The sequence below is a fragment of the Chiloscyllium plagiosum genome, chromosome 13, assembly GCF_004010195.1.
Source record: "Chiloscyllium plagiosum isolate BGI_BamShark_2017 chromosome 13, ASM401019v2, whole genome shotgun sequence".
Lineage (NCBI taxonomy): Eukaryota > Metazoa > Chordata > Chondrichthyes > Orectolobiformes > Hemiscylliidae > Chiloscyllium > Chiloscyllium plagiosum.
This window is the reverse complement of record NC_057722.1, coordinates 45,993,749-46,007,190: the sequence shown is the minus strand read 5'-3', so window position 1 is coordinate 46,007,190 and position 13,442 is coordinate 45,993,749. Positions and strand designations below refer to the sequence as shown.

Sequence of the window (13,442 nt, the reverse complement as noted above, 5' to 3'; positions counted from 1 at the left end):
CTTTTGAAAAGTCCCACACAAGAGTTTAATAAACAATATTACAACATTGGAGAGAATATTGCAAACTGTTTAATGGACAGAAAAGAGATAACAGGAAAAATGAATCTTTTTGGATTGGCAGGCTGTGACTAATGGGATAGCAAATGATCGTTGTTTGGGTTTCAACTTTTCAAGTCTCGAACATTTATTTAGATTCCAAGATTAATCATTAACATTTTCCAAATTTAGAGATGGCACAGAACTAGGTAGAAGTATGAGTTGTGAGGAGGATACAAAGACACTTCAGTGGGATTTGCCAGCCAATTAAGTGAGCGGGCAAAAAATTGACAGAAGGAATACAATGTAGAGGAATGGTTTGTTCACTTTTGCAGGGAAAACAGAAACACCGAATATTTCTTAAGTGGTGATAGGCTGGGAAATGTTGAGTCTCAAAGAGATTTGAATGTCTTTGTTCATGAATCACGAATTTAACTTAGTTTGAATGCCAACAACATTCTCACAAGATAGCTGAATTGATCACTCTAATGAAAGAGAAAGGGTTTGATTTCATTGCCATTATGCATATTTGACCGTAGGGTGACCAAAACTGGGAACTGAATATTAAAGAATATTTAATATTTTGGAAGGATTAGGCAAAAATGAAAGATGTGAGTAGTGTTAATAATAAAGAATGGGATCAGTATGTTGACAAAAGAAAATTTGCAATGAAAGAATAAGATGTAGAAACTCTGGGTGGGCGGCACGGTGGCACAGTGGTTAGCACTGCTGCCTCGCAGCGCCAGAGACCCGGGTTCAATTCCCGCCTCAGGCGACTGACTGTGTGGAGTTTGCACATTCTCCCCGTGTCTGCGTGGGTTTCCTCCGGTTTCCTCCCACAGTCACAAAGATGTGCAGGTTAGGTGAATTGGCCATGTTAAATTGTCCGTAATGTTAGGTAAGGGGTAAATGTAGGGGTATGGGTGGTTTGCGCTTCGGCGGGTCGGTGTGGACTTGTTGGGCCGGAGGGCCTGTTTCCACACTGTGAAGTAATCTAAAAAAAAAACCTGCATTGATAGGAATGTTTTCTAGGTCACCAAACAGTGGTGGTAATTTCGGAGAAAGTGAGGACTGCAGGTGCTGGCGATCAGAGCTGAAAATGTGTTGGTGGAAAAGCGCAGCAGGTCAGACAGCATCCAAGGAGCAGGAGAATCGACGTTTCAGGCAGCATCCAAGGAGCAGGAGAATCGACGTTTCGGGCATGAGCCCTTCTTCAGGAATGAAGAAAGTGTGCCAAGCAGGCTAAAATAAAAGGTAGGGAGGAGGGACTTGGGGGATGGGCGTTGGAAATGCGATAGGTATCCAACGCCCCTCCCCCAAGTCCCTCCTCCCTACCTTTAATCTTAGCCTGCTTGGCACACTTTACTCATTCCTGAAGAAGGACTCATGCCCGAAACGTCGATTCTCCTGCTCCTTGGTAATATAGGCATAGTATAAATCGGGAAATGTAAGTGCATGTAAAAAGGGAAATACAATCCTTATCAATGGTTTCAATTTACATATAGACTGGTTAATCTAATTAGTACCAATATTGTGGAAGAGTTATTCCTGGAATTTGTTTGACATGATTGTGATAATCCAAGAGTGACATGTTGAGGAACCAGCACTATTTTAGATTCAATATTATGCTATGGGAATGATCTAATAACATCATTGTTTTTAAAAGAAACCTTAGAAACTGGTGAAAATGATCGTAAAATGATTGAGCATTCCATTTAAATTTGAATACGTTGTACTTCAATCTGAAATTATGGGTCTAACAATCGAAACAAAGGCAATTATGAAGCTATGTGGACATTGTTCAATCTACCACAGCCAATCATTGAAAAATTATGACAGTAGATAAACAATAGTTAGCATTTAAAGAATTAATGCTGGATTTTTAAGCATTAAGTAAATAACATCAAAGACTTACAAAGGTGCTTAAAAAAAAGCTGTAATCCTGAGGATTGTTAGAATTCAAAGAATGAAGAAATGGTAAGGAATGAGAGAATAAAAAAAAATGTAAAATAGCAAGAAATAATTGATTATATTTTTTATAGGTATGTATAAAAGAAAACCGTAACAAAGACATATGAATCCATTACATGCAGAACAGGATATAGGTCGTTCTTCTGTAATGCGTGTTTTGCTAATACAGATTTGTTGGATTGTGAGTGACAAATTGGGTACACTTTCTGAAGCACGAAATTTTAAAGCGTGTACTGGCTATAGTGTGATTCTGGCCACAGTAGTTTAAATAGTGTTATTATAACATGATTTCCTTAACACGGGGTTGCACAAGAATGGCAGAACCAACTGTAATTTGTGATAGAAGTGGTGAAGCAATGAAATAAATAGTTAAAGACACAGGATATCTCCCTGCAAGTATTAAGATTCAAGGGTCTAGTGAGAACTTGAAACTGAAATAAAATATTAGTAAAAAGGCTAGTTTTGGAGTAATTAATGAGACCACAAGTTGACACAATCTTCAGCTTTGAACTTAACCTATTCATAATCTGCCAATCATTTAGATGTGAGGTCCATTTTATAATATTGTGAAGTTTATAGATTGTATAAAGTTTGGTGGAAATGTATTTGTAAGGAGGATGCAAAGAGACTTCAAGCGTATTTAGACAGGCAAAGTGAGTGGGCAAGAGCTTGGTTCATAAAATACAATCTGAATAAATGTGTTGTTTTCTGCTTTGATATATGGGATGCAGGTTTCTTAAATGAGAGATCAAGAAAGTGTTGAAGTCCAAACCGACCTAGATAGTCTTGTTCATAAGCAATTGAAAGCCTACCAGCAGGTATAGGAAGCAATTTGAAAGGCAAGCCGGTATGTTAGTCATCATTGCAAGAAGATTTGAGTACAGAAGCAAAGAACTCTTAGAGTATTCATGAGACCGTTCTTTAATATTGTGTATGGTTCTGGTCCCCTTGCCTAAAGAATGCTACACTCCCCCTGTGGTGAGTGTATCCAAGGTTCACTAGTTTGATTCCTGGGATGTTGGAAATGTCTGATGAGGAGATTGGACTTGTACTCTCTCTGGTGTTTAGAAGAAGTCGAGGCAACCTCATTAAAAACTCTCAACATTCTTAAAATGATAATTGAGTAGGTGCAAAAAGAATACTCCCCCTGGCAATGGGGTTTACAGCCAAGGGGCAGTTTCAGAATAAAAGACTAGTTATTTCGGAGTGAGATGTGAGGAAACTTCTTCACTCAAAGGTTAACCTTTTGAATTCTCTAACCCAGGGGAGTGGAAGCTGAGTCAGTCAGTCAGTTCAAGATGGACATTAAAAGATTTATAGTTAGTAATGATAGCAAGGAAAATAGGAATAATCTGGGAATGTAGCATAGAGGTAAATGATCAACCATGATCTAGAATTGAAGAACAGGACTGAGTGGCTGAATAACTTCCTGTTCCTATGTTTCTGACATGTAACTTTAGCAAGCAGTGACAAAGCAAAGATTTCTAAAGGTTTTTAAAAAAAAAAGTGATATAGGAATAGTCCAAGAAAATAAGTAATTAAGTAGAAGATCAGCCTTCATCCCATTGAATGACACAGTGGGCTTGAAGGGCTGAATGGCCTATTCCCTTATGTTCTTCTCAAATGGAAAAGACACCCTTGCAAAATTGCTTGTAAGTCTACTTAAAAGTCAATGTACGTTTTTTTTGTTGTCATACAGCATATGAACAGGTCTACTTTCAAACTGTTTGTAAAACTACAGATCTTTTACCTTTTTAGACTTACAGCAGCTGAGGGGGTTAATCCTAAAATCTTTGAACCAAAGGAAGAAAGTAGTGATGAGGAGGAAGAGCTAACTCCAGAAGAACAAGGCAAGCCAACTATATTTTCATATTGAGGCAATGTGTTTCACTTTGTTTTTTAAGTTTCTAATGCCTGTTCATGGTTAAACCATAAGGCCTATGATAAGTCGAGAAGGCTGCTAAATAATGTTCTATGGTATTAGGGGCAAGGTGCTGGTATGGATAGAGAATTGGCTGACTGGCAGAAGGAGAGAGTGGGGACAAAGGGGTCTTTTTCAGCTGGCTGCCAGTGTATTGGACCAGAGTAAAACCCCCTCAACATATATCAAGATAACCTAGACCCCAACATTTTCTTATTTTTAAAGGCAAGTGTAAAGTAGTATGTTCTGGATGCAGTTTGATTAAACTACCAGGCTTGAAGCAAAACACACTTTAGCTATAAGGTAAGAATACAAACAAAGGTAGGAAGAATTGGAATAACTTCACTCGATTGGAAAACTTGACAGAATAATGAATGATTTAAATACTAAACAGCAACTGTTCCAATATAGTAACATAACATAAACGCACCCTTGGCAAAGAGAAATTCAGTAAAATAGATTGTTTCAAAGACAATCCTCCAGCCCAGGAGGGAAGAATCTGTGTGTCCATGTGTTCCAATATCTGTATATACCAGTCTGTAGCACCAGTATTATTTGAAAAAAATAGTAGTGTGTGTGTGGTTTTGGAAAGGAACTGCAGGTCAGGCTGCATTCGAGGAGCAGGAGAATTGACATTTCAGGCATAAGCCCTTCACCAGGAAAGGGCTTTTTGGAAAAATATCCAATACGTTTTTCAATCTTTTCATCCTCATCTTGGAACAGTACCCACGAACACCCACATCACACGCATCGATAGCCACCGTCAGTGGCTTTGCACAATTAGGTGTGGCTAACATTGGGCAGTGATTATCACAGCTTTCAGGCTGTCAACTGCCTTTTGACACTTTTCTGTCCATTGAAAGTTTCTGCAATTCTTCAACAGGGCAGACAGTGGAGCAACCACACTGCTAAAATTTGGTGCAAACTTCCAATACGAGCCACTCAGCCCCAGGATTCATAGTATTTCCTTCTTCAATGGCTTGGAAAGCTCCCCAATAAACTTTGTTTTCACATGCTGAGGGGCCATTTGTCCATGTCTGATGACATGGTCCAGGAGTGTGACTTGGGCTTTTGTAAACTCACTCTTTGCCAGGTTCATCACAAAACTTGCATCCCAAAATCGACTGGGTGATTCCAATAGAAACTCCAAATGTTCTTTCCATGTATCACTAAAAATCACCAGATCTTCAATGTACGCCACACAATTGGGTAATCCAGAAATGCCTATTGTTTAGTCTGGCATACTCTTCATATTAAATGGCATGACTTTGAACTGGTACAGACCATTTGGGTGTCATGAAAGCCAAACTTTTCTTCACTCTTTTGAATACCAGCATCCTCTGAGTAAGTCCAACTTTGAATGTAAGTTGCTTGCTCGGCCCTTCTCAATACAATCTTCCAAACATACAATATGTAACAGATATCCAATTCTAACAGTACTGACTTTGGGACAGTCTACTCATTCGTTGAGTACGTCCTGGTTTTGGCACCATTACAAAGGGTGAGCTCCATCACTATAACTTACTTCGATTATATCATCTTTGAGCATGCATTCAACTTTTTAAAACCTGTGCCAACATTAGAGTATTAGGTCTATAAGGATGTTGATGAATTGGAATAGCATTTCCTATGTCTACATCCTGCAATGTTGTTTTAGTACTTCCCAGCTTATTCCCACATATCTCCCCATGGGATTGTAGTAACTCTTCCAGTCATTTTGATTTTCTTCTGGAAGATGACTCACTAATTTATTACAATTTTTTTTGGAACTTCTTCATTGTCTAGTTTAATTTGAGGAATGCCAAATTCAGAATAATCTGAACTTGTTTCCTCACTTTGTGTTGTCACCAGTAACACATTCTCCTTTTGCTTTCTCCTGCATTAGAATACTATTTGAGCATATTCACGTGACATACTGAGATTTCTTTCTATCTGACGTTCTTGCCAAATAATTCCCCTCACTTAATTTCCTTTTGATTTGATAAAACCCACTAAACCTTGCTTTTAAAGGTTCATGAACCACTGGTAGTAATACTAACACTTTATTTCTGCTAGCAAGACAATGACTGTTTGATTTTCTGTCAGCTTCCTATTTCATCACCACCTTTTAAATGTTGTCAAGCCAATTTATCTGCTCTATTTAATCTTTCCGTCAAATTTGACACACAATCCAAATATATGGTCTCTGAACTCTGACTCACCAATTTCTCCTTAATTAATTTTAGTGGTCCTCTCACCTGCTGCAAAACTAATTCAAGTGGACTGATTCATTAGGTGCAACCCTAATTGCAAAAAGTATAAATGGAATTCCTTTATCGCAATCCTCTGGATAGTCTTGACTAAAAGCCTTCAACATGGTCTTGAAAGTTTGCCACTATTCTAATTCTCCCTCTGATTCTGGATGGTACACAGTGAATTTGAATTGTTTTATTCCGAAGCCATCCATAACTTCTTTGATTTTGATGTAAAATCTGATCCTCGATCTGATTATATTTCTTTAGACAGGCCATATCTAGCGAGAAAAAGTTTGATTACACCTTCTACAATCCTTTTAGCCGGGATACCACATAATGGCATGGTCTCTAGAAACCTCGTGGACACATGCATTCTGGTCAGCATGGATGTGTTTTACGGGGGGATCCCTTCGGCCCTTGATGTTGCGCTGACCTGTGAAATCGATCTGAAGCCCATCTAACCTACACTATTCCATTATCATCCATATGTGTATCCACTGACCATTTAAATGCCCTTAAAGTTGGCAAGTCTACTAGTGTTGCAGGCAGGGTGTTCCGTACCCTTACTACTCTTAGTAAAGAACCTACTTCTGACATCTGACCTATATCTATCATCCTTCAATTTAAAGCAATGTCCCCTTGTACTAGCCATCGTCATCTGAGGAAAAAGGCTGTCACTGTCCAACCTCTGATCCAATGATCATCTTGTATGTCTCTATTAAGTCACCTCTCAACCTTCCCTTTAACAAAAACAGCCTCCAATCCCTCAGTCTTTCCTCATAAGACTTTCCCTTCATACTAGGCAACATCCTGGTAAATCTTCTCTGCACCCTTTTCAATGCTTCTGCATTCTTCTTATAAAACTGTTACCAGAACTGTACGCAATACTCCCAGATGCGGCGGCACCAGACCTCATGGCTCGGAAATTCAGTCCCTCTGTCAATAAAAGCTAATACATTGTATGCTGCCTTAACAGCCCTATCAACCTAGGTGGCAAATTTCAGGGGTTTATGGACATGGACACCGAGATCTTTGCTCATCCACACTACCAAGAATATACCATTAGCCCAGTACTCTTTATTCCTGTTGCTCCTTCCAAAATGAATAACCTCACACTTTTCTGCATTGAACTCCATTTGCCACCTCTCAGCCCAGCTCTGCAGCTTATCTATGTGCCTTTGCTACCTGCAACATCCTTCCGCATTGTCCACAACTCCACTGACCTTAATGTCACCTACAAATTTACTAATCCATCCTTCTATGCCCTCATCTAGATCACTTATGAAAATGACACACAGCAGCGACCCCAAAACCGATCCTTGTGGTACACCACTAATAACTGAACTCCAGGATGAACATTTCACATCAACCACCACCCTGTTGTCTTTCAGCTAGCCAATTTCTGATTCAAATTGCTAAATCACCCTCAATCCCATGCCTCTGTATTTTTTGCAATTGCCTACTTGTCAAATGCTTTACTGAAATCTGTATACACCACATCAACTGCTGTACCCTCATCTACCTGTTTGGTCACTTTCTCAAAGAACTCAATAAAGTTTGTGAAGCACAACCTACCCTTCACAAAACTGTGTTGACTATCCCTAATCAAATTAATCCTATCTCTTATAATCCTTTCCAACACTTAACCCACAATTGAAGCAAAGCTTACTGCTGTATAATTACTAAGGTTGTCTCTACTCCCCTTCTTGAACAAGGGAACAGCATTTGCTGTCCTCCAGTTTTCTGGCACGATTCCTGTAGACAATGATGACAAAAGTCAAAGCCAAAGGCTCTGCAGTCTCCATCCTAGCTTCCCAATAAATCCCATCTGGCCCAGGACTCCTATCCCATCTATTTTCACACTTTCCAGAATTGCTAACACCACCTCCTTATGAACCTCAATCCCATTTAGTCTAGTAACCTGTTTCTCAGTATTCTCCTTGATAAAATTGTCTTTTTCCCAGTGTGAATACTGATGAAAAATATTCTTTGGACTCCACGGATAACTTCCCACTATTGCCCTTGACTGGCCCTAATCTTACTCTGGTTTTTTTACTCCTGACATACCGATAGAAAGCTTTAGGGTTTTCCTTGATCCTACCTGCTAAAAACTTCTCATGTCCCCTCCTGATTCTTCTTAGCTCTGTCTTTAGGTCCTTCCTGGCCACCTTATAACTCTCAAGCTGCCTTACCTAGCCTTCACAATTCATGTTTACATAAGCCGCCTCCTTCCTCTTGACAAGAGATTCAACTTCTTTAATAAACCACAGTTCCCTCACTCAACCCCTTCCTCCTTGCCTGACAGGCACATACTTATCAAGGACATGCAGTAGCTGTTCCTTGAACAAGCTCCACATTTCAATTGTGCCCATCCCTGCAGTTTCCTTCACCATCCTATGCATCCTAAATCTTGCCTAATTGCATCATAATTGCCGTTCCCCCAGCAATAACTCTTGTGCTGAGTTATATACCTATCCCTTTCCATTTCTGAATAGTGGTCACTATCACCAAAGTGCTCGCCTACCTCCAAATCTAACACCTGGCCTGGTTCATTTCCCAGTACCAAATCCAATATAGCGTTGCCTCTTGTTGGCCTGTCTACATACTGTCAAGAAAGCCTCCTGCCCGTATTGGACAAAAACTAACCCATCTAAAGTAAATAACTATAGCGTTTCCAGTCAATATTTGGAAAGTTAAAGATCCCATAACAACTATCCTGTTTCTTTCCTATCCAGTATTAACTTTGTAATCCTTTCCTCTACATCTCTGGACCTTTTTGGAGGCCTATAGAAAACTCCCAACTCTCCTATCTTGTTTCTAACCTCCGCCCATACTGCTGGATCACAGATGGGAGTGATGCCTGCTTTGGTTGAAAGGTCAGTGGGAAAAATCAGGCAGCTGAGGTGTTACAGGAAGTACGCCATGTTTAATTCAAGCAAATCTCTTTGCAGTGGAGACCAATAAAAATGTTTACCTTACTCCAAATGACCATCTACTAGTAATTTATGTGCTACACATTACATCGCTTTTCTATAACACACCAGCATACAACTTGATGAACATCTGCCCATTTTTCTTCTACTTGAAGATGTGATGGTCTCCCATTTCCTTATCAAGATCTTACTTTAAGATAGTAATGTTCTGGGATATGCTCAGATTCTTCTGGATATGCTGTTTGATACAACCGCTTTAATTTTTCATCTCTGTAATTCAGCTAGCCTTTCTGAACTAAAAATATCCACTTTATCCTCCACCTGTTCTTGTTTTTTCTTAACCATTTTGTCTCTGATTGAAATTCAACTTCCTTACTTTTACTCCTTGATTTCTACTACTGTTTCAATATGTAGCGTTCTGACCTTGTTACCGCACAGTCAGGAAAATGTCCCAGAATATGCTTAGTTGCCTGATTTTCCACTGTTTTTTTCAACCACAGCAGGCATCACTCCCATCTGTGATCCAGCATATCATTACGAAGGATAAACAATGCAGATACACAATCCTTTATCTGAAACCCTTGGGCTAGCTGGTTTTTGGAATTTGGAATTTTTCAGATTTTGGAATAAGTGACAGTTTCACGGTGAAATTTTTAAAAGTCTTATTGAACAGCAGACACACCTGTGAGTATTAAGAGTGCTGAGACAGAATTGGGCCACGCCTCCACGTCACATGAGTGAAGTGGGTCGAGTGGTTGTAGAGTTGGCTTTACTGTTTGCACACCAAACAGCTTTGTTATAGAGGAAAGAACCTCTCAACAAAGGCCAGATTTCAGAGCTTTGTGGATTTCGGAAAAAGGAATGTATTTCTGTACTTCTGGAATTGAGATTTTTTTTCTATTGCTCCTACTTATATATTTTTCACTGGATTCTCCAACCTCACTCAATATAATGGAACACTGCTCTTCTCACCATGAATTCCACAAGTAACCACCTTTTATGGCAATATTCCTTTTGAATTACTTATCTTCTGTCACCATGAAATATTGATTTATTCCTGTTTCTCTGCAGCTTTTTAGCTTCCACTGTGCTTTCCTTTACCATTTCAACAAAACGCACTGGTTTATCCTGCTTCCCCATATCTGTCTTGTCAGTGCTTTTACTAAACCACCACACAGCAATTTTGTGTGGCCTACTTTATAACAATGAAAACATCTAAGTTTTTTTTACTTCCCTTATTACCTGAGGATTTCTCTTTGCCCCAATTTATATCCCTCTCAAATAGAAATTGCTGTCGGAAGCCAAGCTTTGATTCATGAATCAACTCAATCATCTGCCATTTCCAGTATTAATCTTATCTCTCTGCTCTTCCACATGATTTCTTACTACTTCAGAAAGTGAATTTTTGAACTCCAAAATAATAGTCTAAGAGTATTGTGTGTTTGATCTGTTTTCAGTCCTTTTATCCACCTGTCAAAGTTACTTTGTTTGATCCTTTCAAACTCTATGTATGCTTGACCACATTCTCTCCTTAGATTCCAAAAATGTCAAGTCGGCTTCTGGCACTAGTTCATATGCATTTCAGACGGCTTTTTTTTTTAAACCTCTTAATGTTCCCCAGATAGTGATGCAAATACCACACCAGCTGTACCTACCAACTTTGTTTTGATCAACAATACCCACATAGTCACTTTCTCAAATGAAATGAAAAAGGCTTCTACATCCTTCTCGTCGAATTTAGGCAATGTTCAGATATTTTTAAACCAATCCCACCAGGACTTTAGCGATAATGTAATTGCTTTCAATCACTCCTCGTCACTACTTCTACCTTTCACCTTCAGCTTCATAATTTTAAGTCGACTTTGAGTTTTCTGTTCTAAAATTTTGAAATTCAAAAGTCTTTCTCCCTTTCTTCTGCTTTCAATCATAATTCATACTGTTTCATTTCTGATTTATGTTGAAGCTGCTTCATTGGCAATTGAATTTTAGCCATTTCCAAAGATTCCACTGGCATTTCTGACAATTGTAAATGTCAAGTTATTACTGCAATTAACCCCCTTTTCCTCACAAACGAAAGCAATTTCAATTCCAGCTGGTCTGCCAGTTCCAAAAACTTTGCCTTGCTCATTTTCTGTAAAACTTCCGAAGTGACCCCCCTCCCTTCCCCCAGTCACGATTTGGAGGAGCTGGTGTTGGACCGGGGTGGACAAAGTTAAACATCTCACCACACCGGGTTATAGTCCAACAGGTTTGTTTGGGGGGGGGGGGCGGGGTCTGGAATAGGATCACAAGAAAGATCCAAGGAATGAAGGGCTTGTCTTATGAGAGCAGTTGAGAACTCAAATATATGTGATTATTCAGGGTGTGAATTGGTATTTATGTTTCGCACTTCATGAGAGATTTCTGTATTATTTTATCAACTGTCTGTCACTTGGTAATTGAATTGGTTGTATTATTTATAGTTGATTTGCTGGTGAAGCCATTGGAAGATGAACTATCTTTTTCCTTAACGTTTTAATTACTTACAATTCACAGTATCCTTTTGTGGAATATGATGTGTGCATTCTGATGCCCATCTTTCAGTTACTTCACAATAAATTAAATACTTTGATTAAACCTTGCAAAGTTCTGTAGAATCAGTAAATAAATGTGATGCCAATCTGTGCTGAAGAAGAAAAAAAGAATTTCACAATGAGACTTAAATATTTCATTTCTTTGAAGAAAACAAGAAGCAGTTTGAGATGAAGAGAAAAATGCATTACAACGAAGGCATGAATATCAAATTAGCAAGACAGTTAATTGCCAAGGAGCTAGATGATGAAGAAGAAGATGGCATGAAAGGAGCTGATGACCTGGAAAAGGACTTTGAAGATGGTAATAGTAAAATGCCTCATTTTTATGTTAAATATATTGTTTATAATCTGTTTTGAAACTAAAATGATTTGGGACAAATTTGATTGTGTCAGTTTTAAAATTCACAGTAGTTTCACAGATCAAAAGTGAAAATTTATTCCTGACTATTCAAATCTTCAAACCCATGTCAAATGTAGACTGATATAATGTCACATTTATGCATTTAAGAAACAACTGCAAATATTTAATGCATCTGAGGACTGATTTTTAAACAATATTAAGCCAATAAACTAGTACATTCACCTGCCTAAGCATACTATGCATGTCCTTCAGAAGTGCAAGCATTTGAGTTAAAACTTGTTCAGCATTATCCCTAAATTTTGATAAGTTACGATGCTGTAGCTTGATTCGAAGTTTCAAGACTTCTGTTGATATAATGTACAGTGGCTACAATCAAACCCGTGATATTTACCACCTGAAAGGAAAAGGTCAGCAGGTGCAAAAGAATGCAACCAACTCCATTCAAGCTACACATCATCCTGACTCAAAATAATATCATATTCCATCACTGTTCCAAAGTCAATCTTGATCTCCACCCACCCCCACAAGCCCTATTGTGTGCTGTACCTTTGTCACATGGATTAGCAATTCAAGAAGGTCTCACTATTTTAAGTTGCAGTTTGGATGGACAGCAAATGTTAGCCTAATCAGCAAAAAAAATTAAACACTATTGCTACCTCCTCCCACCAGTCTGAATTATTGCTTACTCATTTGAAATATGACTACAATTCCTAGACCTGACAATTGTGACAACATTGAGGATATATCTGTATTTGCTTTCACTTAATATCTGCAAGGCTAAAACCATTCTACTTAATCTCTTTGTAAACTGCACACACAAGCACAAATGCTTTGCTTTTCCCTGGCTCCTTGCTTGAGGTAAACACATAGGAATAACTCAGATTGCTCTTTGATTCTGCTCCATCACCCAATATCCCATGTAGCATTTTTAATCTCACTTGGTGACATATTAATCATCATCTTGCCTCCTAGCTTACCTGCTTTAATGTTGTCTTCAGCTGAGATTGTAGTCCAATTTGTATAAATCTTGTTTGCCATCCTTTCTAAGTTCTGCTTGACGTTTTTTTTGCACTAACCTTCACTAGTTCCCTGTTCCCATTCCGTTTGAGTGCAAATGTCTTCCTCTCACCTGCCTCCAGCCCTCTGTACCAAAGTATTCCCTCTAAGCAGTTGACTGTTTCCTGTTCGTACTGTCGTCTTAAGACTACTTTAACTACCTTGGTCCTACCCTGAAGCTTTATTATTAAGATATTGAACTAATTTTATCCACATCTTTTCAAAATTATTTTTATTATGCACTGTTGTAATTCTTCACCTTATTTTGCTGGTTTTGGAATATATAATGTTTGCTAATCTGCAAGACCCAATGATGTAGGTGGTTCAATGAAAATAATATGTTGTCAGTGGAAACAT

The 13,442-nt window shown here is 38.6% G+C and overlaps 1 protein-coding gene across 2 annotated transcripts in view; it reads left to right on the top strand.

Annotated features, from left to right (window-relative positions):
- Window positions 1-13,442, top strand: part of ppp1r2 (protein phosphatase 1, regulatory (inhibitor) subunit 2) — a 44,533-nt gene that overhangs the window by 29,181 nt on the left and 1,910 nt on the right. For both annotated transcript variants that reach the window (XM_043702286.1, XM_043702285.1), the window contains exons 4-5: window positions 3,766-3,857; window positions 11,817-11,969. In XM_043702286.1, the coding sequence (XP_043558221.1) occupies window positions 3,766-3,857; window positions 11,817-11,969 (245 nt within the window). The remainder of the gene's footprint in view (window positions 1-3,765; window positions 3,858-11,816; window positions 11,970-13,442) is intronic.